The 26945-nt window shown below is 43.9% G+C and overlaps 1 protein-coding gene across 1 annotated transcript in view; it reads left to right on the top strand.

Annotated features, from left to right (window-relative positions):
* The first annotated feature begins 22276 nt into the window (after positions 1-22276).
* APCDD1 (APC down-regulated 1) overlaps positions 22277-26945 on the top strand; it is a 33892-nt gene continuing 29223 nt past the window's right edge. The window contains exon 1 of the mRNA XM_003809333.5: positions 22277-22680. Coding sequence (XP_003809381.3) covers positions 22623-22680 — 58 coding nt within the window. The 5' untranslated portion in view covers positions 22277-22622. The remainder of the gene's footprint in view (positions 22681-26945) is intronic.

Here is a 26945-nt window from a genome sequence, read left to right as displayed (position 1 = left end):
CTGGGACTCCATCGGAGTTAGCCCACTTGGATCATGCCTGATATTTAACGTTGTCATTGCACCCTTCAGGCACCAAAATTGGAGAGTTGAGCCCATAATGTGAGCCAGGGTCCTGCCAAAGACGAAGCTGGCAAACAACTCTTGCCCAGGAAACTCTCTTAAAGGAGCCCATCTGAACCTTTATTCTTCCACCTTATCTTCCCTTGGCTCTTAATTGACTTTGGTTCTCAGACTGACCTCTGTGCTGTATGCAGTCTTTGGCTCTCTGGGCTGCTGTTTCTTGGCCAATTTTTCTTCTGCCTACTATCTTGGCTTGCTTCCATCCTCATCCTCCCTGTGCCACAGGCCTCTCGCCGTCAGCTGACCCTGGGATTGCTTTTCCTAACTCAGTCAGGGTACCGATTACAGCTGTCATGGATCAGGATGAGGAAATCTATCCATCCTGGTCACTCTGCACACCCAGCAAAGACCCTCACCTGCTTCTCAGTTGTAAACTGGTCTGCCCTAGCCGAAAGGTAACAGTTTGCCCAGCCCCTGTTTGCACAGCAGTAGAATGGAAATTGCACTGAGTCCTGTGAAGCTGGCTGACTCACGCTGAAACTCGAGATTTATTTCCAATTAGTGCGATGTGTAGTAGAAGGTGCTCCTCAAGCAGCCTTGCAACACTCCCACTGTGTCAGCAGAGTTCTCAAAGATTGTGTTTGGCAGCACCATGACACAGTGGGCCAAAAAGGGAGAAGGGATTAATATCAAGCAACAGAAATTCATTTAAAAACCAATATTAGTCACTCAAGTTTACATCCAAAGACTACAAAAGCCAAGTATGCATACTGCTTCACTAATGTGAAACTTGGAACAAAGATGAGAAAAACCAGGCATGCACAGGGTCAGACTAGGAATAAAGAGCCACCTGTGAAATGTAGTAAGTGGTGGTCTCCTTCTGAAAAAGAGGCACGATGCTTCCATTAAAGGAAGTCGAGGACTAAAGAGATGCTCTGAGCACAGCTTGTCATCACCACTTATAAAGACCACTGGACAAACACTGTGCCAACCTACCTAACAGGTATATGTAGAAAGCACCATGGAGATATGATTAGCAGATGGAAGAGAGCGAGTAGTGTGGCAGGAATATTCTGAGCATGGATGTGCATCACACACAGCTCCTCCACTCACAGATGCTGTGGCCTTGGCCAATCACACAAACTCTCAGGGTCTCAGTGTTTGTCTGTAAAATGCGTGTTTGGTCAGCACCATTCACTTGGCCCCAGGCCACAGGCCTTGGAGTCCTCCTACATTCTTCCATGGGTCACTAAGTCCAGTGCACTCAGGCTTCCAGCATAGTTTGCCTCTTTTCCTCCTCATCCATGTGCTGCCCCCAAACACCTGCCTCAGGTCATGGCGTCTCCCACCCAGGTCACCTCAGGAGCTTCCTCCCTGCCTGAGTCTCACCCTCTTCTAATCAGTCATTCATACGACTTTCAAAGTGGTTTTTTAGAAACAAAAACCTTGTGTGGGGCGCAGTGGCTCATGCCTGTAATCCCAGCACTTCGGGAGGCTGAGGCTGGCGGATTGCCTGAGCTCGGGAGTACAAGACCAGCCTGGGCAACAGGGTGAAACCCCGTCTCTATTAAAATACAAAAAATCAGCTGTGCGTGGTGGTGGGTGCCTGTAATCCCAGCTACTTGGGAGGCTGAGGCAGGAGAATTGCTTGAACCCAGGAGGCGGAGGTTGCAGTGAGCTGAGATCACGGCACTGCACTCCAACCTGGGCGACAGAGCAAGACTCTGTCTCCTCACCGCCACCACCCCCCAACCCACAGCAAAAAAAAAAAAAAACCTTGTGATTCTCCCATGTTTACCGCCCTTTTTATGACTCCCAGTGGCTTTCCAGTTAAAGCCCCTTGACCTGGCCCAGGACAATCAGGGTGTGAATTATGCCCACCTGTCTGGTCTCAACTTCTTGCTGTTCCCAGGTGGCCAACTGTCCAAGTTTGCCGAGGACTGTCCTGGTTTTTGTCCTGCGTTGGGGAACCTCTCAGTCCCTGGCAAGCCAGGGAAATTGGTCTCCTCACCTGGGCCCTTCCCTACAGCCCTAAGACTTCCCCAAAGTCTTCCTACCTGGGGCTTCCCCCTTGGCATTTACAAAAGTATGCCTACGATGGTCCTCTCCTTTTATTCCTCCTGCAAAACCCACCCAGCATCTCCTCCTCTAGGACAGTGGTTCTCAAAGGGTAGGCTCCCAACCACCAACAGCAGCAGCCCCTGGGGGACTTTCTAGGAATACAAATCCTTGGGCCTCACCCCAGATCTATTGAATCAAACTGTGAGAGTGGGGCCCAGCAATCCTCCAGGGGGTTCTGGGGCACGCTGAAGTATGAGAACCACTGCTCCCTAACACCTTCCCTGAGCAGTGACCTGCTTCCCAAAGCAGACTTGCCTAGTCCCCTCCACACATTACCATGGGCCTGGTTCCTATTTTTATTATTGTACCCATCCCACTAAATTGCAATTATCTGCTAACATGTCTATCTCCCCAACCCAACTACAATTTCTTTGCAGCGTTGCCACTTTCTGTTGCTTTCCAGGTAATATCAGTCTATGTTTATATATCCTTGGCAGTTTTATTAGCTCTTTTATTAAGAGAACATGCTTCTTAAGTTATATTTAGTCTCCTAAGTCAAACCATGTCGGAGAGAAATATGTAATCCTAGCGAGAGGATTGTCAGAAAATGAAGAGGAGCAGGTGCTTATATGCTTCCTTGAAGTATCTGTATGGGTAAATATTGCCCTAATTCTCAATAAAAGTCACAGATCTTGGATACTGTCATTTAATACTGGAACAATAGACAGCTTTTCTCCTGCTCTAAGGATTGCCACCACTTTTCAAACTATCTTATCCCTTGAACTGTAAGGCTGTACACTGAACTTTCAGGCACTTTAAAAAATAAAAAACAAAACAAAGCCTCTGACTTCTCCCAATCACTCCTGAGCATTTCACAGTCTGAGTTTGCACTGTCTTTGTACTAGGAAGAACCCTCACTTTTGATCTCAATTAAAAACACTACCACATGTCTGCTATTAATAATGACAGCAATTTACTTCTGTTGAAATTGAAAGGCTTCGATTCACTTTGAAAATCCTAAATGCATTTCACATGGTTTACAGTCATATTTCAAAGCTTTCTTCTCCTTTATAGGTTTTTCTTTCCTTTGTGTTTTTTAAATAGGCTTAACCTTCAAAGTTTATGGTGGCCATTTGGTGTCTGAAGATGTAGATCTAGGCATACACATATGTATGCATATGTGTGTATGTTTATATTGATTTTATATTGATGTTGATATTTATATGTTGTGGTCAAACAAACCGTTCTGCCTTCTGGGGCAGCTTGTTATTGTTCATGTGAATATAATTTAACTGGTTTTGTTTCCAGAATTTTTACTTGACATGTTGAAAGTCAGTGAATCTAATGAAAAAGAAAAGGAAAAAAAAACCTTGCAATGAGGAAACATAATTGTTTTCAGCAAACCACATGTGACATTTCAGATGTATGTTTTATATGGTATTGTCTTGAAAGAGCATACAATTGGCATGATTTTTAAAAGTAAATCATTAGGAGAAAACCTAAAACAACTAATTAACATTCATCAAATACATAAGAAGAAATGTGATTTTGACCACATCAAATCCCTGGCCAATCTTCATGTGCTGAACATTCGAAAAACAGATCCTGATTCAAAAGGATTTTTTCTCCCCCAAACAAGTGCTAATGTTCTGGAAGGGCTAGATGGGTCCGGAAAGGACACCTGGAAGCAGTTAGGGCAAGACTTCCCAATATTCAGTAGGAAGCAAATCCTATGCCAGGGCCTTGGCTTTCCGAAGGACTCAGAAAACAGGTTCAAAACTAGGTAAATACTTTGTAAGGTTATAACTTGGAAGATTCACTTTTAAAGTTGTCTTAAAGCCATTAACAACAAAGTTTGGGTTTTTGACTGGAATTCATTCAATCGAGTAGCTTAGCTGTCCCATTTTTGCTGAATGGACACAAAATAAGCCCACGTGCAATCATGCAATTAACTACAATATAGTTAATCCAGGAAATGTTATATCTTTATGATGGAACAGCTGAGCATTTTAATTTATTCATTAATTTATTTGTTCATTACTGAAACAATGATTGGCTCCATTAGATGCTCCACAGATTAAATCTTTTTGCACTTGTTCAGTAACTATTGTGAATTCCTAACAGGTAGTATATTTTATTATATTGCCTTTTTAACTTAAGTTTGTGCCCAAGAGTTGAACAGACCAAATATTTTAGGATTATATATTCACGGAGCCATAAAGTGAAAGGCGTAGATAGATGTTGGGGTGGTGATTAATGAGAAACTAGATGGAAGTGACAATATATTGGTGAATCAAAAGTAGGCAGGTAAACAAACTGAAAATTCAAATACTGCTGTATTATTATCTCCACAAGAGTATGCAATTAAAATCAATTAAATATTAATCATAAAGAGCTCAGTTAAAATAACCAGATTTCAGTGAACATACAGAATATGCAAATCTTCGCAATGAAGTTAACATGGCATACACTATCCTGAACAGACTAATGCAGGAAAAGAAAACCAAACACTGCATGTTCTCACTAATAAGTGGGAACTAAACATTGAGTACACAAGGACACAAAGAGGGGAACAGCAGACAGTGAGGCCTACTTAAGAGTGGAGGGTGGAGAGGATCAAAAAACTACCTGTTGGGAACTATGTGTATTATGTGGGTGTTGAAATAATCTGTACACCAAACCCACAAGACATGCAATTTACCTATATAACAACTCTGCACATGTATTCCTAAACTTAAAATCAAAGGTTTTTTATTTAAAGTTAATGTGGCATAAACATTCACCACAATTCCACTTTACAGCATATCATTTATATGAGCCCTTTAAAAAAAAACTGGTATTATTTAGTAAACCAATTATTTAAAATGTACCAAAATTAGAGGCTGGAAATAGCCTTTTAAGACAAATGCAATTAAATTAAACAGGTTACTATAGTCGAGTGGCCAACAATTTCTGTATGATTTTTCATGTACTGCTATCAGCTATTTTTGACCCTTGCTTATTAATGTAATGTTAAAAATCTCATAGTCAATACGTTTATAAACAGTTAAACATTTAAAATTATACACACTTTCTCAGGTTAATACTCTTTGTCCTTCACTTCTTATTTGAGACATGAAATTAGCAAATTTCAGTAATCTCCTTGAAGTTTTACATTTAGCTTTAAATTTTATATGGTGCAATTAAAGCGCCTTCTAACTTTAGAAGAAAGTTCAGTGGAGAAGAGATCATCTTCCATTTGCCTCACCTGAAGGAAAGAAATCAAATTTCTCCAAATTTGTAAAACATTTAGAGCTGAGGTCTATTATCACTATTTTTTTTTACCACATTAGTTCTATTGATTAAAGAAAAAAAAAGTGTCACACTGCTATTTCCTTAAGGAGACATATAGGAAGACTAAGATTTTTAAAATGATGAGATGAAGGTAAACCAAGCAATATTTTAAAGGTTATCAATGATACATAAATCTTGTTCCTTCATGGTTGACTATGCTTCTTTGAAAATCTTGCCTTAGCACTTTGTGATAAAGTGATTTAAATATCTGGCTCTCAGCTCATTTATCTGATTCTTTGCTATAGCGGCTCTGGTGGCTGAAGATGGCAAGACTCACATTACATAGCTACAAATGGAAGAAACTCTATTGGCTGGGCATCCTAAATCACAACACTTATTTTTCAATCTCATCCACCAATTTCATCAGTGTTTTAGAAATTTACATAAAAAGATTTCATGTCCTTATCTCAATCAAGATTTTGAAGTGTTCTGTTTCTTTGCAAACTAATCAGAAAGTTTTGCACTTTAATTTTTGGACATTAAATTGGACATTTTAGAGAATTTTCTTTGCAACTGTTTGAAAAGAGTTTGGAAGAGTTTGGAAGAGTAGAGATATGAAGGATTTTGTATTATTTTAGTAACAAAATCATATAATGATTGAAATAATCACAAACATCTATTTTCATCTTTTTCTACAGCGTTTCTTTTGAAACCCTTCCTTCCTTCCTTCCTCCCCTCCTCCCTCCCTCCCTTCCCTCCTTCCTTCTTTTTTAAGTCACTTTTAAGTCACTTTTACTATTATTTATTTTTGAGGCTTGCTTCTCTAGGAGATAGCTTCCCACCGACCACCCAACAAAAACCCTGCTAAGTAGCTCTCCACTGACATGAAATGAAATTTTGTTATAGAAAAGGTCAGAATTTCTAAAACATGTTGCCTTTTATTAATAAGAAATAATGCACTACTTATTTGTATATTAGACAACTTTTCTAAGAACTTTACCATAAAATAGCAGTAAACTTCAGTGTGGTAGAAAAGATTTTCATGTTAACTCAGAATCTCATTACAAAATATTGTAAGTATTTCCATTTAAAATTCTTAGTGAGGCCAGGCATGGTAGCTCATGCCTGTAATCCCAGCACTTTTGGAGGCTAAGGCAGGTGGATCACTTGAGGTCGGGAGATCAAGACAAGCCAGGCCAACATGGCGAAACCCCATCTCTACTAAAAATACAAAAATTAGCTGGGCATGGTGGTGTATGCCTGTGGGAGGCTGAGGCAGGAGAATTGCTTGAACCTGAGAGGCAGAAGTTGCAGTGAGCCGAGATCACACCATTGCCCTCCAGCTTGGGCAACAGACGGAGACTCCATGTTAAAAAAAAAAAAAAAAAAAAAAAGATTATTAGTGAATATTAGTGAAAGAGCCAGTGGCTGACACCCTAGGCAGATGACATGCCACCTGTCATGGACTGGAAGGGAACAGGGAGAAAAGGTGCCTCCTTCTGTGTGGGGGTCCCCATGGGCACACGGCATTTGATGTGTGATTCGAGACTTCCTGACATACAGACCAACTGAGGATCATGGGCCAGCCTATGAATTAAAAATTAGGGAATCTTCAGTATTTCTTATTTTTAACATAAGAATAACAATAAGGCAAAGTACTACTATTTCCTTCCTGTCCCGACTAAGGCAGGAGGCACACGCACACCACTTTGGAAACCTCCTCCCTGGCTTTCCCAGTCATGCCCTGTGTTTCTATCCTCCAGTCTCCAACCTACTTTCCGCCTGGGAAGAGGCAAAGCTATAGCTGCATTGAATGATGTAACATCAACACATGCCAGTGATACCCTAAAAAGCTCTAGCTAAGTCTATGTTCTCCCTAGAAAACCTCTACTTACTTGGGGTTAGGGAAAGCTTTGATGATGTTCCATGAACTTTGCTGGCAGGGCTTACCTAGGAGTAAAAGCTCTCTGAGCACAGGGAGGGGCACGGGGAGTTTCTTCAACCTCTCTCAGTACACAGGGTTGGGACTCCAATAGCCCAGGCCAGAGCCTGTGACAATGAATATGACACGCTGAGCTCATCTCCCGGCAACTCAGGCATCCCCGACTTCTCAGGACCACAGTCCCAGGTGTCGGAGATTTGAATCAGCTCTCCTGTCCGACCTCTCATCTCAACGTCCAGCGTTGTCTTCCATCTTCACATCTCAACATGTTACCTTCTATTCCCAATTTGTTTTCCCTGGCTTCATCTCCTAGATACCTTGTATAAGGAGGCCTGCCAGTCTCCTCCTTCTGAGCTTTAGAGAAGATGGAGGGAGTTTCAGGTGGGTTGAGTCAAAGGAAAACACGTGGGCCTGCAGAGCCCAGGATCAGCCAGTCCTCAAACCTGGCTTCCTCTTGACACAGTCGCAGGGGCTGGAATCCACTCAGGAGCTCCAGTGCAGAATCAGGCAGCCCCATGGGGCAGCCATGCAGAAAGCCTGAGTAACTTCAAGGTGCCCCAAGGCAGAAAGCCCCCAGGAACACAAAGGGAGTCCTCCTATGCCTAATGCAGTTAGTAAGAAAGGAACTCTCATTTCTGTGTCTTGTGAGGTGGTTGCACAGACCCAGCCCCTGCCTAAGCCCCATTGCCTCTCGGTTCGTGTCCCCATACCTGGACTCTATGCCTTCTCTGTCTTTTCCTCCTATCTTTGACCTCTTTCCTGGTTCAGGACACAGCTTTTCTCATGATCAAAGAACACTTGGATTCTGTTGGAGACAGGAAGCCCAAACCCAGAGCATGAGGCTCCCGTAAAGGATTTTTCTTCAAGCGTGCTAAGAAGTACAAGAAGAGGCCATGGGGAGAGGAATCTTAAGGACCCTCCGACAACACAGGCATGATTATAACCATCATCTCAGGAGGTAATCAAAGCTCAAAGACCAAACCATCTGAGGGCACTGAATGCCGACTATGTCCCAGGGACTGTCATAAACGTCATGTAATTTATTCTTACAGTTCCCTTAGATAGTTATGATGATGATGCTCATTTTTCAGATACAGCAACTGGCATCCAGAGATCTGCTGTAATGACCCCACAAAGCTAGTAATCTCACAAAGCTAGTAAGTGATAGCCCGGGTTGCACCAGGTCTCCTGACTCTGTCCAGTCCTCTTTCCGCCATCCACAGTCTGTCTCAACTGTCAGATATGTAGAAGGTCTTTAAACATGCGAGCTCACTTCCCACTTCTGAGGCTGTGAGGAAATGGTACTCCCTTCACATTGGGCATAAAAGCAATGAACATAATCCAGGATATGAGAGAAAATTTTCTGCCTTGTCAAATACTCCAAACATCAGTCTATCATTGGCCTCTAGGGAATCAGTTCATTATTACAAGCTGAGTGTGCAGACAGTAAGTAGACAATTACAGGAAACCCTAGGAACATCTGCCAGGGTCCTTGTAGTAGACATTTGTTATTTTTTCTGGCCTCCCAACTTGGGAACTCCATGGACGTGATTAGTGGAGGATCCCACCTCCCACAGAAAAGCTAAAAATGCCTGCCCCCTCGCAGGTAGGGGGTTCAGGTATGAGAACTAGGTATTGCCAAACAGCCCATCCACCCTAAGTTTGGATCATAAGCTTGTGGTGATAAGACGGGTTCTCTAGGAATCCTTTCTGCTATGGGTGGGGGCAGCAGGGGTAGCCAGCCACCATTTCAGAGGGGACAGGGCCATAGTTCTAGTAGCTATTCCCAGAGCCCAATGTCAGTGGTGTCTGTGAGGCAATCTGCACTCTGGTCTGATGGTGCAGTGACTATGTCTTTACAAGGCCAGCTCTATGCTTTGTGATTAAATTAACCAAACTTAGCCTCTGCTGCTCTACAACTGAAGGCCCTCCTAGCTTGTGCAATCTGATAAGTGGATCCAAGGCTGTCTGGAGTACTGCAGTCTGCTCTCATAATTGGCTGTGGACATGGGCCCAGGCAAAGGCCAGCACCGGGAGGAGCTCACCTGCTCAGATTCTCTCTGGGCTGCTCACCCATCACCACGATTGAACTTTCCATGGTCATCTCATCGAATCTTCACAGCAGCCCTCAGAGATCAGCTCTGCTGCTGCCACCACTTTACAAAGGAGAAAGTGGGTGTTCAAGAGATCTAGTGACAGTGCTGGGTGTGGTGGCTCATGCTTGTAATTTCAGCACTTTGGGAGGCTGAGGTGGGCAGATCCCTTGAGGTTAGGAGTTCGAGACCTGACTGGCCAACATGGTGAAACCCCATCTCCACTAAAAATATGAAAACTAGCCAGGCGTGGTGGCACGCACCTGTAATCCCGGCTGCTCAGAAGGCTAAAGCAGAAGAATCGCTTGAACCCAGGAGGTGGAGGTTGTAATCACCCGAGATCACACCGCTGCACTCCAGCCTGGGAGACAGAGGGAAAGTCTCTCTCAAAAAAAAAAAAAACAGAGAGAGAGAGAGATCCAGCGGTGCCTCAGAGTCACACCGATACAGTGAAAACCTCGTTGCAGCGCATCAGACACCAACGTCCGCACTTCTACCTGCTACAGCACTCCAGCCTCACCAGCCATTCCTCCCAGACTCAGAGCTATTTATTACCACACAGATCAGCAACTCGTTGCTAACCCTGACAGGGGTCTCACCTTTGATCCAGCATGAACTGATTTTAAAATGGGGAACAGGTTTCAACCTAGACATTCAGACTTCTGCTGCCAATAGCACAAGTTTGAGACACACCTCAAACAGCCATTTCAAGTCATGTCAAATGCAGCTGTGACCTTCAATGCGACTGAAAAAACGTTTGCCTAAAAAACTGTTGAGTACTTAGCCTTAAGGAACAGAATAGAAAGTGCTCTTCCACCATTAGGCAGTCTGTGGCACTCTCTCCTGGGAGCCTGCTGCAACGTCCTGCCTTACAGGCCAAACACCCTATCACTGATAACACAGTCTAGTGGTTTTACGTTGCCAGACCATGAAACACTATCAGAATCCTCCCTGTGCCTCTGATCAGCTGCCTCTCTGCCTTGGCCCTGTGGGTCCTAACTACCATGGTGCTACATCATTAAAAATCTCTTTTGTCATCTGTGTTGAGGCTGGGCGAGGCCATCATGGAGTTGGGACAATAGAAAATCAGTGCTCTGAATGCTCATTCAATGCAGATACAAGGCCCAATAATGCCTCCCTGTGCATGGGTCTTTTTGAACAGATGGTTTGTTTTAGTGTTACAAAGCCATGTTGTCTAATCTAGTGACACGTCTCCACTTTATGTAAAAGGAGTGGGTTCTGGACTTTATGGTTTTAATATTGTCCTTTTTTGTATGAATGTTCATGTTAAAATGCTCAAAGAAGATTGTAAACTGGCTGGCAGTATTAACTTTGTCCAATTCTGCTTTGTTTTTCTCTAACTTATTCAGTTTATTCATATTACCATGTGTATTTTGTAAATGTATGAAGTGGGCACCGCACACACGTGCACACACACACAAAGCTTGATTGTTTAACAGCTGCCTAAAGATGGCTTCATTTGGGTAATAATATACAATGTCCTTTAATACCATTTTTTTGTGTGTGTAAATTCAGGCTGTATTTTAGTCATTATGCATATTTTATGAACTTTAAATTAAATTGCACCCCAAAAAGAAAATGAAAGCTAAACCATCCCATTTCTGCTTTTGTAACAGAAGTTTTGTAAAAACTTCGTAACAACTTGTATCTCCACTTGAAATGAAATTAACTTAATGGGTCGAAGACACCACATCTTCATAGTGCTAGAAAAAGTTGTTCTACTTCGAAAGAAGAAAATAAACAAAGGGGAAATTTCAAATAAACATGGACAGTACACCTCTCAGTAGGACTAAAAGAAACTTCTCTTTGCATTTCCCATATCTTTTAAAGAGTCATGAGGCTTACTGCAGTCCAGAGAAATGTTTTTAGGTTTTTTGTTTGTTTTTGTCTTTTTGTTTCTATTTATTTTAACTTCAAAGAGTTTTGTATCTAAATGGAATAGAAAGTGCAAAAAATTGCATGGGAAGTCTGGTAAGAACGTATCTTTGCTTTCATCTGCAAGATTGGCAAACCTCTAGCAATCCTCCGGTGTCTGTCAAGGTCTGTACCACTTATTTATTTAAGCCAGGTACACTAATTTTTATAATGAGCTATAAATAAGCTTGTTATGGCAGACATTTATGAGATCAAGGTCCGAAACGTAAAGATAGACTACTTATCTTTTCCTTAGATAATAGTGAAATACCAGAGTAATTTGTTTGGGTCTTGGGCCAGCCATGACTCACTCCACCCAGCCCCAGGCCACTATCGCCAATTTTGGGGCCTTTGACACATCTTGAGATCCATCTAGAGCCTGCAAAATCCATCGTGACACAGCCTGCTACTTGCAGGTATCCTCAGCCTTTTCCATCTCACAGTGTTCTTGGACAATACGGAGGATCATCACCATATTCAATGCCAGCTCTTGCCAGGTGTGGAATGCATCAACTGCTCATCTATTGGAAAGGACCTCAGGAGTGGGGCCACAGGCCAGCAGGGACGAGCACTAGAAATCACAGATCCCCAGCTTGTGATGGAGAAATCACCACTAGGAAATGGAAGAGAGTGATCAAGGCAAAGTGTGAAATAAAAAGCTGGTAGTCTTTGGTTACTGCCCTGCATGTGAAGTCTTTCTCAGTAATACCTTATATCCCCTCTCTCCCAGGGGAGAGTGAGGAGAAGGGAGGGAAAGGAAGGGGAAAGAAAGGGAGAGTGAGGGAGGGAACTGTATGTGAGAAGCAGACAATCCTAAAAATCCAACTAACAGGTGTGGTGGCGATCTGTAGACAAGTCCCACTCTTCCTTTTTGCTTTCACGTGGGAAAAAGAAAGGTTTTGCAACCTGATGAATGGCTCAGATAATTGAGATCCTGGATCTATATTACATAAAGTGGAAAACAGAATAGAACTAGATAACATTTACAAGTTAGAACAGAACCAAAAGACAACACTCAGTGACGTTACCAAATTCCCCACCCCCGGCTAAAATCAATAAATAAAATGACCACAGCTATAATGTAAATGAAAGAGAAATCTGGCTGGCCCAGGGCTCAAGATAAACACAGCAAAGCCAAGTCTCCACCACTCCCTCCAAACTCACACCCCAAGAGGGGGAGGGCGGTCTCTGAAACACAGGTCAGTGGTTCACCGGTGGTAAAGGTGACAGTGACACATCGTGAGTGCCATGGAATTCCACCTTTCCGGTCTCTTCTGGCTCAGGGCTTCACTTGCAGTTTAAATGCAAAAATCCAGATAAAGGCTAATGCTTTTGGACTTACAAATTATTTATACTTTAGCATGAATGCGTTTATAAGATCAATTCTTATTCTGTTGAGAAAGAAAGACAGAGGACATAAGAATACTCTGGTATCTTTTGGGAGGATGAGGGCAGAAAAAAGAAGCCCAAAGAGATGAATGTTGAGCCCTGCAAAGCAGAGCACAGCGCAGGGGACCTGGGGGTGAGAGAAGCTGGGAAGTATTTCTCACTGAGAGTCTTTCGTCTAGTCTGGAAGCCTTCTGTTCCTTCCTAATGAAAGGAGTGGTGCACTTAAGAACATGGTGTCTGAAATACAGTGGATGCTAAGTAAATATTCATTGAATGTATGAGTGACTCAAAGTAGACATGGAAAGCACATGTCCATGTTCCAAGCAATAGTCATAATAGGTGGCATAGAATGTGGGAGGATTTAAACGGAGGCAATCGGAGCTGCAGCCCCTTGGGCCACCCCACTTGACCATGGATGAAGCACATTCAGGAATCAGGCAGTGCATTAAGTACTTTCCATCATCCGCTTCCCTAACGCACCATAGACTCTAAGCAGCAACTCACATCGCTCTTAGGACCACTGGCTTGCACAAGGAGTCACAGGTGGCAAGTGATAGAATCAGAATTTTCATCCTGTTCCGACAAACCCCAAAGCCTGTACTCTTAACCACAGGTGATGCTGCCTCCCTTCTTGTGGAAAAAGTGAAAATATATTATGATTCTTTCAACTCTTATCACCAGTGTTTGGCAAGACCTTAGAGATAACTCAGTAGATTCTCTTGGGAAATTCTGGAAAACCACTGGTTTTCAAATGAAGAGTGTATCTGCCGGCAGTAGTTCCCACACACATGTGACTAGACTTGTCACTGTAGAGATCTTAATTTTCAAAAATATACATGTGTAAGAGGAAGAATAAGATTTGGTTCTCAGTAAAGCTTTGTGGAACAAAAAAAGGTCTGACATGCTTCTCTCTTTACTGCTTGGCTCTCTGTATACAGCATTCTTCAAGGATTGCGCTGCAACATTTCTTTTCCTTATTCTTCTTTATTCTCAGATCTACATATTCTCTGGCTGGTTGGAGAGAGATAATTTTGTTTTCAAATTATTTTGGTAATAGATGATTTCAGTTTTTGCTTCTCTAGAAGTCCCTGGCCACAGCCGTGCTTAACCAGCCACCTATCTCTTGGAGCTAACCTGGCCAGCAGCAGATAGAATACAGCATATTTGTCAGCATCACTTATTATCCAAGGTGAGGATTTAGGTCTTGGAGCTGGACAACACATAGGTGGATGTGTCCTCTGGTGGTAGTTGTAGTAACTCCTGACTGGAAGCACTTTATAATTCTTCCATTCCAGCATCTTCTACACCCCAGGGGTCAGACCTGCATGAATGAATGCTTGGGTTCCATGGCAGGGATTTCTTTCTGGCACAGTAGGAGGTGAATGTGTGGGAGGGGGTAGGGGAGGGTCTTTAAAGCAAAGTTTTGTGCAGGTGATTGGTCAAGATTTAAAACCCAAGCTATTGAATTCAGTACAATAGGCTGGGTCAGCCGTCTTCAGATGGCTTTATAACAAGACAACCCACCTTGAAGAGTGTTTGCTTTCATGAGGTCTGTCTGCCACAGTGGCTTCCATGGAATTGGTGACAATGTGCACCAAGTTAATTTCAGCTTGGGGTGGGAATGGCTTCGTCTCTTTTCCATAAAGCATGAACAACTGCTGCCCTTATCGTCCCCTCCCTGTATTCTTGGAGGGCCACTAGTCTTAGCATACTCCACACATCCAGCTATGCAGTGGCAAAGAACGTTTTCTGTACTTTATTCTGCATTACAATACAGGAAAGACAGTTTGAGGACCTACAAAGTATGGCAGATTGCACACAGGAATGTGGCCTCTGATGTCTCTGCTTGTCTGTCACTCTCCCAGACAATCCAGGCCTGCTCTGCAACAAGAATAGATTCTTCTGGAATGTTTTCCCCATGGCTCACCCTCATGGAAGCACAAAGGCCATCCCACAGAGGGGCACAAAGGAAACAGCTACGACGAGCAAGGCCAACACAACACAAAATAACACCCACGAGTACCGCAGGTAAGACTGACATTGCTTAGTTTACTGTGTTAAAAGACTGTATAATGGTTAGAAACCAGGGGCTTGTGGTGAAGTAGAAAATACTTGGATACCAGAACAGGAAAGCCTAACATATCTTTAGAAGCAGCAAAGGTGGAATTGATGCAATGAAGAAAGGAATTTGTGATGTGGTATACACATTTAACAGGAGTCTGGCATACAATTAATTGAATACACATAATGTTTCATAAGGCCCTTGCTTTCCAAGTTTTTAACCACTATGAGAGATAAAATATGACCTTGAAGCACAGGAAGTGGAAGTGGAGGTGGAAGAGGCCCTAAAATGAGATGAGGAGACCTGGAATCTAAATAAGAGTTCATACTCAGGAGAAGGTCTGACTTCAAGGGGTCTCGGTTTCCTCGTAGCCCTAAACCCTCCGCTGAGACTCAAGGCTCTCTTCCACCCATCACAGGTGGACATCACCTCCGCAAGATGAAGAGTTCCACCTAAGTGCTGCTTGCATCTACTTCTACTGATGATTTTGGAGTTGCTCAACCCTCGAGTTCCAAGAGAAAAGCACAAAGGTCTGGTCTAAATGCCAGCAGTACAGCTTTACAGTTTACCACCTGCTGCATCTCTGGGGCACCCTGTGGACACCACATCTGATGGAGACTGTGCTCATCCAGCTATCTCACAGGGGGAGATGTTTTGCGCCCACCGCTGTATGGCCGTCCCCACTGACATAAGATCAGCCAACTGATGGACCTCTTATGCCCAGAGACTCCTGCCTAAACCTGCTGTCCTGTAGCTCATTCTGGATGAGCTCATAGCCATGTTGATCTTTTGTTCTATAAATTCTCCAGAGTTTGGTTGGTGTCCTTGACCCTGCTTCAAGAAATTTTCCTTGCCACTGCAGAGCAACGTGTGCTGAGTACGCAGACTTAGAGGCTCTCCAAGAATACAGGGATTGGGAGTAGAAGCAGCAGATGGTTCATGCTTTACACAAGTAAGGCTAAGCCATTCCCAGACCAAGCTGAACTTAACGTGGTGCACATTATGATGCTAGTCTCTTCTCCAGTATGATTTGCCACCATATTTGCTGTTATTCATTTAACTCGAATGGGTCTGCTGGAGTAAAACATTTGGTTTCATTTAATCAATCAAGAGTCTATGAAGAGTTACTAATTTAGGCACTGGGCTAAAGCCTATGAAAAATTTAGAAACACAGTGTAAGACAATAAACTATACAAGCATGTAAGATTTTCTTAGGTTTATAGGGTTAATTTATTTTTGACTCTGGGGCTTTTTTTTTTTTTTTTTAGAGACAAGATCTCTGTCTGTCGCCCAGGCTGGAGTGCAGTGGTGCAATCGTAGCTCACTGTAGCCTTGACCTCCTGGGCTCAAGCGATCCTCCCACCTCAGCCTCTCAAGTTGCTGGGACTAGAGGCATGTGCCACCATGCCTGGCTGATTAAAAAAAAATTGTAGAAACAGGGTCTTGCAGTGTTTCCCATGATGGTCTCAAACTCCTGATCTCAAGCAATCCTCCAGCCTTGGGTTTGTGTCTGTTTATAGAAGTTTTCTCTTTTTGTAAGGACAGAAGCATCAAAGTCACCAACTTCTGTATGAGAAAATAAAACACATTCTAAGTTAGCACCTGGTATGCTCTCACAGAACAGAAGGTACATACCCTTAGCGCCTGTAGAGGCATCTCAAAACTCTCTGAACTTCAAGTTTGCGTCTCCACATTAAACAGCCTTGGCTGTCCTCTGACCCTCAAAAAAATGGCATGGTGATCAAAGGAGACCATGTATTTGAAAAATCTTTTGAGCATTTCAAAGTGTTATACAACTATGGAGATTAGGCATCATGTGAACTTTGTGATGTTGAATTTGGTGGCCCAGAAATGTTCTGTTTTCGCTTAGCTCTGCTTTAGAGACCTAAGTTTCAGCTAGATGAAATGCGATTTCATATGGCTCCTCTCACTGAATATGCACAATCCAAAACACACACACACAAATGTGTACATTCTAAAAGGACTAGTCAAGTCCTAATACTGAAAATTTCAGAGACTCATGGCAGTGGGCAGCATTTTAGTACTTAGCTGGTCCACTTGCCTATCTTACAGAGTGCAATAATCTGTTTTAAACACTAAAACGTTTGAATATTTTATGCATGAAATAATGAACTATAGTACCAGATACCAACTGCAATAAATGTCCAAATAGCCTATGTAACATTCCTACCTTTTCCCTTTAGCTTGAATGTCTCAAAACACATCTAAATCAATTTTTCTACTTTCTACTTTTTTTTTCGGTCTAGTCTTAGAGCTGCAAATAGCACCTTACTGAGAGCCAGAAAACCCAGTGACTCTACCCCTTTAAAGTTGTGACTTTTAGGCAAACCACTCTTTGGCCTCAGTTTTCCCATCTGCAAAGAGAGACTAGTAATAGCTGAATTATCTCAATGAAAGATAACACTGAATGTAATGTTACAATGATGTAATCAGATGGTAGATTGCCACCCCAGATGGTCAGTTGAAGTAAAACATATTTGGTTTCATATAATCAAAACATAGTGAATTAAAGGAACAAAGTTATTAAAATGTTTGATACATGACTAATTGTAATACGACTAATCTTATAATTTTTCATCTTGTACAATGTTTCTCGAACTTCCTTTTTATTATTGCCCCTGAAGGAAGCTTTTTAAACATGTTTTTTTTACTCATCCCATTAGATTGTAAGTACCATGGATACACTTTACATTTGTTTAAGTACTGTCTTTTTGGAGGGCTATAAATCATTGTAATATCTAAGTTTTTTCACCTCCCCCTCTAAGAACCAATTTTTGCTCCCTTGGGGGCAATTTTGCTATTGGTGAGAATGTATGGTCTAGTCTAAACTCATTATTGTCAGTGAATTATTATTTAGGGTACACTTATGTAACACTTAACTATGTGCAGGTATATGCTGCTATTATCCCCATGTTATAGATGGGGAAACGGGCACAGCCAGATTAAGTAACTTGCTCAGGGTCATAGAGCTGAGAGATTGTGCCCAGAGAATCTGGCTCCTTAGCAGTTGTGCCAGGCTGCCTCTTATTTGTTGCATTTGTTTGAGTGTTGCTATGTGTGCCATAACAACCTCGGGTATGCTCGGAGTGAATACCAGAGTTTTTGTATCTTTCTGTTTCTGTAGTTGGGTGCCGAAGTGGCTTAGGGTGGTGTTGGCTCATAAAGACTCTTTTTTGATGCTCTGATATTATCCTGCCTCATTTACGAGTCCAACAAATGCCCATTATGGAAGGACTTGTGAAGGGGCTGGGGGAGGAGACACACACATAATACCCGATTTTCTTCCTGCCTTCAAAGGGCCAAATAATTTAGTTGCGCAGATAAAGCAGTTAGACATAGAAGGCAATCAGCACTAAAAGGAAGAGTCGTCTCTAAGTCACATGAAGGTACAGACAAAAATGCTATTGAGGTCCTTGAGTGTCTCCCATCCCTGAGGTCATCTCATATTTTCTTCCAGTGGGAAGGTCCGTAGTCTTCTCATCAGTCCCCCAAACAGACTCGTGACAGAGGGTAAATGAACAGTTAAGCCAAATCCCCTTCATACATACCTGTTCCTAATTTCAGGTGATTGTACATATGTATCTGATACTCACCAGTTGGACAAAACATGAATGAATGTTTGCTAAGCTCACAAACATTTTATTTGTTTTCTCTGATAAACGCCAGGAGTATAAAATGGAATGTAACATTTAATTTCTTAACCTCAGAGGTTGTGTTGCTCAGGGATATATCTAAACTGCATTTTATTTTCAAAATAGAGCTTGTTCTAGTTAACATGTTTAAAAAATATAACTCCAAAATATGCCCCCTTCTAAGGGCCCCTCAGGATAATTTCATTGTCTTTGCCTCTGAGGGAGCTGTGTAGGATTTTTGAAATTTTATATCTACCATTTCTCAAAGTCCTGCTGTGGGCAAAAGACTGGAAATACTGGCTTAGGTGCTAAAAGGGGAATGGTGATGACTCAACCACTCCTGGCCTTTGGATGCTTCCAGTCTGTGGGAATTTAATGTAACCTCACAAGCTTGGAAATGATATCTGACAAGTTTCAAGAAAAGTCTATTCCTGGTGACATTTTGTAGGCTCTGAGGACTCAGAGGGTAGTCAAATGCTTTCGACCATACTCATAGTTGACTGTGTTCTAGAATCCATGTTTTAAATACCCTGGCCCTTCTTAGAACCAAAAGGCCTAGAATCTCAGAAATTCCAAATGACTAAATGACTTGCATGATGGCCCAACTTTATACCAATTTTCACAATGACTGCGTTAGAAAACCAAACTGTGGCCCAGGTTTTAAGGGGCATTGGTCCTTGTGCCTCCCAGGACAACAATGAAATAGAGTGTTCTGCTACTCTGTACTCACTAAAAATCAAGACACCCTCCTAAGAAAATCAAGCCAAGGCGATCACCCAAGCTTTACATCCCAGGAAATTTACTCATGATTGAGCGTTCCTAGGGAAAAGCAAAGGACTGGTTCTGACTCAAAGACAGGCGATTATAGAGGCTCATAGGGCAACTGCGTTTGTGGAAAAAAACCGCTTGGTAGACACGTGACAGGCCTCGTGAGTTGGTAACTGAACAAATCACAGGCGTTCCAAGAGGTGATGTGTTGTGTGGCTGGGAACTTAGCTCCTTTGAGTTTCCTCTTCTCCATCAGCATGGCCAGGGTTATTTATGAACAGCTCCAGATATTCTAACACACTTGTTGATGCTCTTAAGGGGATCCTGTCCAGCTGTCCCTGCCAAAGACACTCCCATTATCACCAGGACCTGGACTCCACATGTTCCTGCTTGAGGCTTGGGTTCTCGTAAATGGTTTGGGGAATTCCCTGTGCTTATTTCAGGGGTCCCGATTCTGTGCTGGATTTAACAGCCACTTCATTACCTCCCTAGCAATGCTTTCTTCCCAGTTCTATTACTCTAAACATATATCCACAAATAACCTCTCTAAGACAAATTTACATGTCTTCCTTTTTCTTTCATTATTCTTCTCCAGAAGGAGGTACATTAACAGCAGAAGTGAAAAGTAATGCAGAAAATGAACTTATCCTCGGACAAATCTAGATCTTCTCGACTGTTGGACGTTGCAGGGACATTTTCAGGGAGTAGTAACTCTGGCAGGATGTTATGTTGAGGGTCGAGTATTTAAATCTATGACACTACATGGGGAAAATAAACTGGCAAAACAAATTTGAAACTGCTGACTTCATTCTGGCTACGTTTATACCACACCAGTAAAACCAGTTGGAAAAACAAAAATTGAAGCAACTTGACTGTCAAAATGACACCAAATTACAGCTGACCTGTTGGTTTTATCCTTTTTTTAATAACAAAATCAAAAAATTAAGCACATACATGACCTAACTGTTCTTCTAATATGTGATGAATAACCTAAACATTTTTCCATTACTGTCAACCAATTTGCTTATACAAAAATGCACCATCCCTAACACTCTCTTAGCCATTTGCTTGTTTCAAATATTCTTTGATGGACTAAAAGGCATCAAATGACTAAAAGACATTGAAAAACTAAACACCACTTCATATGTGTTCTTGGTGACAAGGCTTTTGTTCTGCATAACCAACCAAGTATGCTGTTTACATCGTTTCCAACTGCCCAACATTCGTGAAGAAGTCAAATTCTTGGTTTAAAATGAAAATTTGATTGGCCCTTGGCAAACATTCAAATCTTACAAATCATAGTCTGCTACCCAAGCCTAGCAACTGGGATGAGAGAACGATCAGGTACAAAGTCAGGCTCAGAAAGATGTGGCAGAGCAAGACTAACACAAAATAATGCCTGCGCTCATAGGCATCGTTTTCATGATCTTCTTTTTGCCCACACAGGTATTCTTTCATCTTCAAGATTTGCAAACAGTAGCACATTAATCTTCACAACATCCGTGTGAGCTGAGCAGCTGGTACATTTTATGATCCTCTGTATTAATGATGGAAAGATGATAATGATGGTGATAAAAATTAAGACACATCAAACAGCGTCAGCACTATCACATCAAAACACCCATGGATTTCTCAGGTTAAAAAAAAAAAGAAAAGTGGAAACTGTCAAATGTATTCTCATCTATTTTACTATTATACCGTTGCTAAGATCCAACTAGTTTTGAAAGTCTAACACATAAGGAGTTGAATTATTGCATTGTTCAAAGGGGCAGATAATTCTCTTGGGAAATCAGGCATTTATTTTAATCTTTTTTTTTTTAATGAAAAACACTAACAGTTGCGTCAAGAAATGTTCTCTAGACTCCACTGGGTCTCCTGTCTGCTCTTTATCCTAGTGTGGAGAAGAGGTGACATTAACCTTAGGAGGGGGAAAACTGCTGGAAGAGGGGAAGGGCTCAAGCAGGCCCTTGGCAGAGGAGGGACCTTCCAGGTAAATCAGATGGCCACTGCCTTGTACCCGCATTGGAGAACGAAGGACCCCAGGGGAAACTCTTCCTGCCTTTGGGTCTTAAACGCCCATGTAGTCCCCCCTCCCCCACAAGACCGCGAACACAAATAAAATCAGCGTTGATTGTGGTGATTCAATTTGCTCTGGGAGAGAAGAGGACTCGGTGAAGGGGCCTAAGTGCACGTTCTTAGACTGACAGGGAGCGTTTCTCGGAGATTTCTCCCGTTTCAACAAGTCATTTGCCTAGTGGAAGGGGGAGGAAAAAGTGAACGGGCTCCTGCCTCCTACACCGTGCCCTTCCCAGGTTCGGGCCTATGACAAGGTTCTCCGTGCTCCCCAGAGGAGCCAGGCACTGGGCCGGGGTAGGCGATTTGTAGTGAAGACCTGCACCGCACCCACGAGGGGGCCCAGCACTGAGGCATCCTCACCCCCAGCAACCCTCCAGGACTCTCTCTTTGGTCTCCCCTCTCTCCCATGGCTGCGCGCTGGCACACACCCCGGCTCAGCAGGCCGCTTTGCTTGGATCCCACGCGAGGCCTCCAGCCTCGCCGCCCGCACCCCCTTTGAACACCTTTCCCCAGGGGCGTGGGCGGAGGCCGGAGGGTGACCCGCGCATTCTCTTTCCTTGCGGGCGGGGTGCGGGGCCAAAGGCTCCCACCCCCTCCAAGGAGGAAGCGCGCCCGGAATGGGGGACGGGGAGGAGAGAAAGGGGTGCGCAAAGCCAGAGGGAGGCAGAGGGGCCTGGAGGGAGGAGAGGAGGAGGGGAGGATGGAAGGGGTAGGAAGCTGGAAGAGGAGGGGTAGGCGAGAGAGGGGAAGGAGGGAAGCGGGAGGGGAGCGGGGGGAGGAGGGGCGGCCGGAGTGGGAGGAGGGGAGGCGTTGCCCGACGCGCCCTTTCAAGTCTCCGCGCTCCCCCCGCCCGGCGGCGGCTGCCCGGGGGCGGTGGCTCGGCGTCACCTCCCCCGACCGCCCCCTCCCGGGCCCCTCCTCCGTGCCGCGGCCAGGCTGCCCCGCCGGCGGCGCGCTGGAAATATGAAGAGACGCTGCAGCTGCGGTGGCGGTGGCGGCCACTGCAGCTCAGAGCGGCGCACGCGGCGGCCGGGGCGGGACGCGGGGCCGGGCGCGGAGAAGTCGGGGCGGGCTGCAGAGAGGCCGGGACGCGGACCGGGCCGGGGCGCCCACAGCCGCCCGACGGCGCCCAGAAAGCGCGCGCCCCGCAGCCCCGCGCCTAGCCCGCCGGGCATGGGGCGCGCGGCAGCCGCCTGAAGCCCCGGCCTGGCCCGGCCGCACCCGGCCGGAGGCGGAGGGCAGAGCGCGCCCAGTTGCCCGGGCACCAAATCGGAGCGCGGCGTGCGGGAGGGCCCAGAGCAGGACTGGAAATGTCCTGGCCGCGCCGCCTCCTGCTCAGATACCTGTTCCCGGCCCTCCTGCTTCACGGTGAGTTCCCGAGGGCCACTCGAGCGCTCCCAGCCGGCGGGGGCAGCCCGGGCGCCGCGGAGCCCGCGGAGGCGTCGGGTCTGGATCGCGGCACGGTCTACCCTGTCCCCTTGGCGGGGCGGGTCCGAGGGGAGCCCCGCGCCTGCCGTCTCAGCCCTGGGAGAGGGGGCTCTGCCCACTTTCCGAGGCTTGGGACCCCTCTCCCCCAGGGCGCCCGGAGCTCTTTGCTGCGGGACTGTTCTTTTTGGAAGGGTGGAAGCTCTCCCACGCAGACACCTTTTATGTCCAGAATCCGTTGCATCCAGTCCGAGGGAAACTTTCGTCCACTCTGCTGGATTTTCCAACTGTACACTGCCATGAAATCGCCGGCTCTGCGAGCCTTTTTCCAAAATGTTAGAATGCAGCAGGCTCTTGATGTGTTCCAAGCGTTTAGGAGAGTGGAAAGAGAAACTGATCATTTGGGAAAGACACGTCTGTCTGCCTTCTGAAAACTAGTGTTTGTTGTCTGCCTGCACTTTGCCTCGCGATTGAGGCGGGGTTGTGGGGTTTTCTCCCAAGTAGACTGTTGCGTTCTCTGGGTGTAATTTTAAGAAACAGGGGACCCCTATTAGCCAAGATTTAATCATTATTACCAGTCTCCCAAGGTGCACCCCAACTTGACGTCGCATTTCCTGGGCTTCCAGTGCCACTTTTCCCCAGGGGTTCTAGTAAACCTTTAGCTAGAGAACATCAGCCCTTTCAACGGGTTCCAGAAATTGCGCTGAAAACACCAAGACAGAATTTCTTTGGGGTGGACAAGGCAGGTTTTATGGCGCGTCGGGTTCATAATCCTGACAAGCCGTGGCAGATCACGTCGTGTTGATGTGGATGTCCTGAGCAAACTGTCCCTAATGGTCAGACACCTGACGTTTCAACAGCATGACTTCACGGCTCTCCTTCCTCAACACCCACCACAGCCACCCCAAACCTGTAGCGGGCTCCGGCTTCAGAATGCATGGTAGCCAGGACTGAAAGTCAGGCTGAGGACCTTCCCTCCGGAGGATCAAGGAAAGGGAAGAATTGTTAACCCACCAGCCACCGGGATGCTGTTTTCTTTGTAGTCCTGCCCCAGGTGGATGGCTCGCATAGCTCCACAGGCTTTGTGAACTTGTCTGGCTGGGCCAGACCTGTCCAGTTGCCAAGGTGTACTCAGAGCCCCAGTGATCCCAGAATTTTAACAGTCGGGATGGAAGGCTTGCAGTTCGAGGGCAAAAAGAGAGAAGGTATAATTATAGGGTTGGACTCCTTGGCCCATCTGCTTAGAATTACAGAGCAGTTTTAATCTTTGACTGAAACATGAAACAAATCAGAGCCAATGAACAGATCAAACAGCAGCTGCCACACACACAAGAAAAAAGAGAGAGATGAAACAGGAAACATTGTCCCCCTTAAAAAAATTGTTGTAATATCTGTGAAGAAAAAAGATAGTATGGTCAAATGATTTTAAAATTTAAAAAATTACTTAAAAAGTTGGCATGAACAGCATTTTTTGGGGTAAAATCATTGCCTTTTAAACTACAAAAGTGATCCTCAGAGATGCAACCTTGTACACAAGGTAACTCTGAACATGTTCTCCCTCTTTTGAGAGGTAGGGGTTGTAATTATACTTCCTATTTAGCAGTCCAAGCTGGGGTAGTAATGGCTGACAGGTAACAAGAGCCCAAGTATATCCTCAATGAAGACAGGAGCTCCAAATCTCCTGAGTTTGAGAATTTGAGTCTGGAATCTTCCATAACTCCGGGGATCTGAGGGAGGAGGGCTCCCCAGACCCCATGGTGTTGGGAGGGGGATTGGGGAGCAAGGAAATAACTGGGAAGGGCAGTCTGAGCTATAAATGGGAGCACAGTGGAGACAGACCGTGTGCGTGCTGGTATGTGTGTATGCATGTGTGTGTACACATATGTGCATATGTATATATGAAGATAAGATAAAAAGGGAGGTTTGCAAAGTTGAGTTGGGTTACATGGATAAACCTATAAAAAGTTATCCAATTTCAGAATGAATCTGCAATGGCACAATTATTAAAACTAATGTTGCTCAAAGGTCTACTTAGATCCAGCAGAGAGTATCAGACTCTAGTGCAGAAAATAAACAGAGGAAATCATTGTTCAAGTTTTAAATCCTCAGGATTTAAGAAAGGTTTGCCATAATTAGCAAGGATAATGTAAAGCACCAGAAAAGAATGGGATATTCTTCCTTTCCCCTGTCCCCCATGACATCTACTTGATTGAAGTACTTTTAACGGCAAATGGGTATTACTCAACCTAACCAAGGGAATGGTTTGCTGAATATGTGATACTCAACTGATAGGCGCTTTGCAGGCATTTAAGAATTCTGTAGTAACAGATGGAGTGTGATCATATATTTAAATAGAAGTTATAAATCTGAAGGCAATTCTTGAAATCTTCTAAGGAATTAGTGATTTTTTTTCCTGATAAATAGGCATTTTATTTTGCTAACCATAGGATACCATTTGTCTATTTATGGGTCAACTTAGTAGATAAAAGCATTTGTTCTATGGTGTTGGATGTTCCTGTGATAAACTTTAATAAATTTAGTTTCACACATCATTTAGAGATTTATTTGTTACACCACCAAGTCAGGTTAAGAAGTGCAAGAAGTGCATCCTGTGTGAGGATGCAGTAGATAACCATTATGTTTGGCATCCAGTCTTTGTTCGGTTTTGTGGCTACTTCTATTTCAATTCATTGCAACTTATAAATCACCCCTAAATCCTATCAGTGAGTAAATGAGGCTCTGGCAAGACTTGAGCCTGTTGTTTATTTAAGACTGCAAATGTGGTGCGAGACCCAAGTTCAAAATTTGATGGCATAAAAGTATACATGTCAGTTTTACTTTCCTCCTCTTCAAATTCTGAAAACAATTGCAGTACTTAATCCAAATAAAGCCTATTTAATGTCATGAAGGTATGCAGCTGGAATATGTCCATTATCACTGTTTTCTTTGCTTAGATAAAAGCCACAAAAGTTTCAGATGTCAAATTCTAGAAACCATTCAGCTCCAAAACACAGATTAGCATGAGGTATCCAGAATAAGTGTGGCTGTAATGCCGCAGTGGAGTGCCTGATTCTCTTTGCTAATGGAAACATTTGATTTTGAGTTTTGGAGCTGATGTTGGGAGAGATGTTCTATTCCCACACCCTGTTTACTTTTGTAGAATTCGTTGACTTTTCTGAGAGGTGAAGGCTCTTTCAGCTGTCTCCTTTCATTAAAGCTTATTCTGTCAAGACTTTTAAAAACTTTGCAGATTACCAAATGAGAGTTTAACCGACATAATGTGAGGAAACGTTTATACAGGGTAAAATAGAAATCTTTGAAACACTATTTTACTCAGGACAGTTTTTGTGACCAAGAAAACATTCTTTCCTGCACTTTTTTCCCTCCTCTTAGTCATAAAAAGAAAATGAAGTCTTGAAAAGAAGCATGACTCATCTGTACCCAACAGGGGCAAGGGTCTTAGACAGATGTTAAATATCCTCTGTTAAAGAGATTGACAAGCCAATTTCATTCTTTTATACTAGCTGAGTTCATTCTTTTTCCCCTTAAATGAGAAAAGAACTAAATATAGGTGGGTGATATGTCTCTGTAATTACATACTACTATTTAGGGAGAGACTGATGACAATATAATCAATCAAAGGGAGGCATAAAACATTTCAGACCAGAAATAGAAGATGATGTGTTAGTGATTGTCTACATCGGTTGAAAGATACACAGCAAGGCATGTCTTCAGTAGACTCTTCCCCTGGAGTTGAAGTGATCGCAGGGAAAACCAGGAAAAAATCCGCTACCATCCTGGACGTATGAGTTCTTAATGGGTTGGTTTTGTGTACATAGGCCATTGCTTAGTCCTCTCCAGTTTGGGAATAAAATTATTGTGGAAAGTCATGTGATAGGTATGTACATCTCGAGGTTGGAGAAAGGATATGGTATCACCCTAAAATTATTAAGGATATTCTGTTCTGCAAGGGTTTTCCGGTTTCATTCGTTCAGCTAACGATTTATTCAGAAAGTTCATCTATGAGGGCCTACTATGTGCCAAGTGCCACCACTTGCCAGGTCCACTGGCCGAAAGGTAGCATTCTCCCTTCCTTGAGGATTCTTGAAGAATATCTAGGTGAGAGAAGGGAAGAAGTACTGATTGTAGAGCCCCAGAGCTGAGTGGATGGCACACTGCAGTTGATTGCACTATTTTCCCTGCTGGGA

The sequence above is a fragment of the Pan paniscus genome, chromosome 17 (assembly GCF_029289425.2).
Source record: "Pan paniscus chromosome 17, NHGRI_mPanPan1-v2.0_pri, whole genome shotgun sequence".
NCBI classification, from domain to species: Eukaryota; Metazoa; Chordata; class Mammalia; order Primates; family Hominidae; genus Pan; species Pan paniscus.
This window is presented reverse-complemented; position numbering and strand designations above follow the sequence as displayed.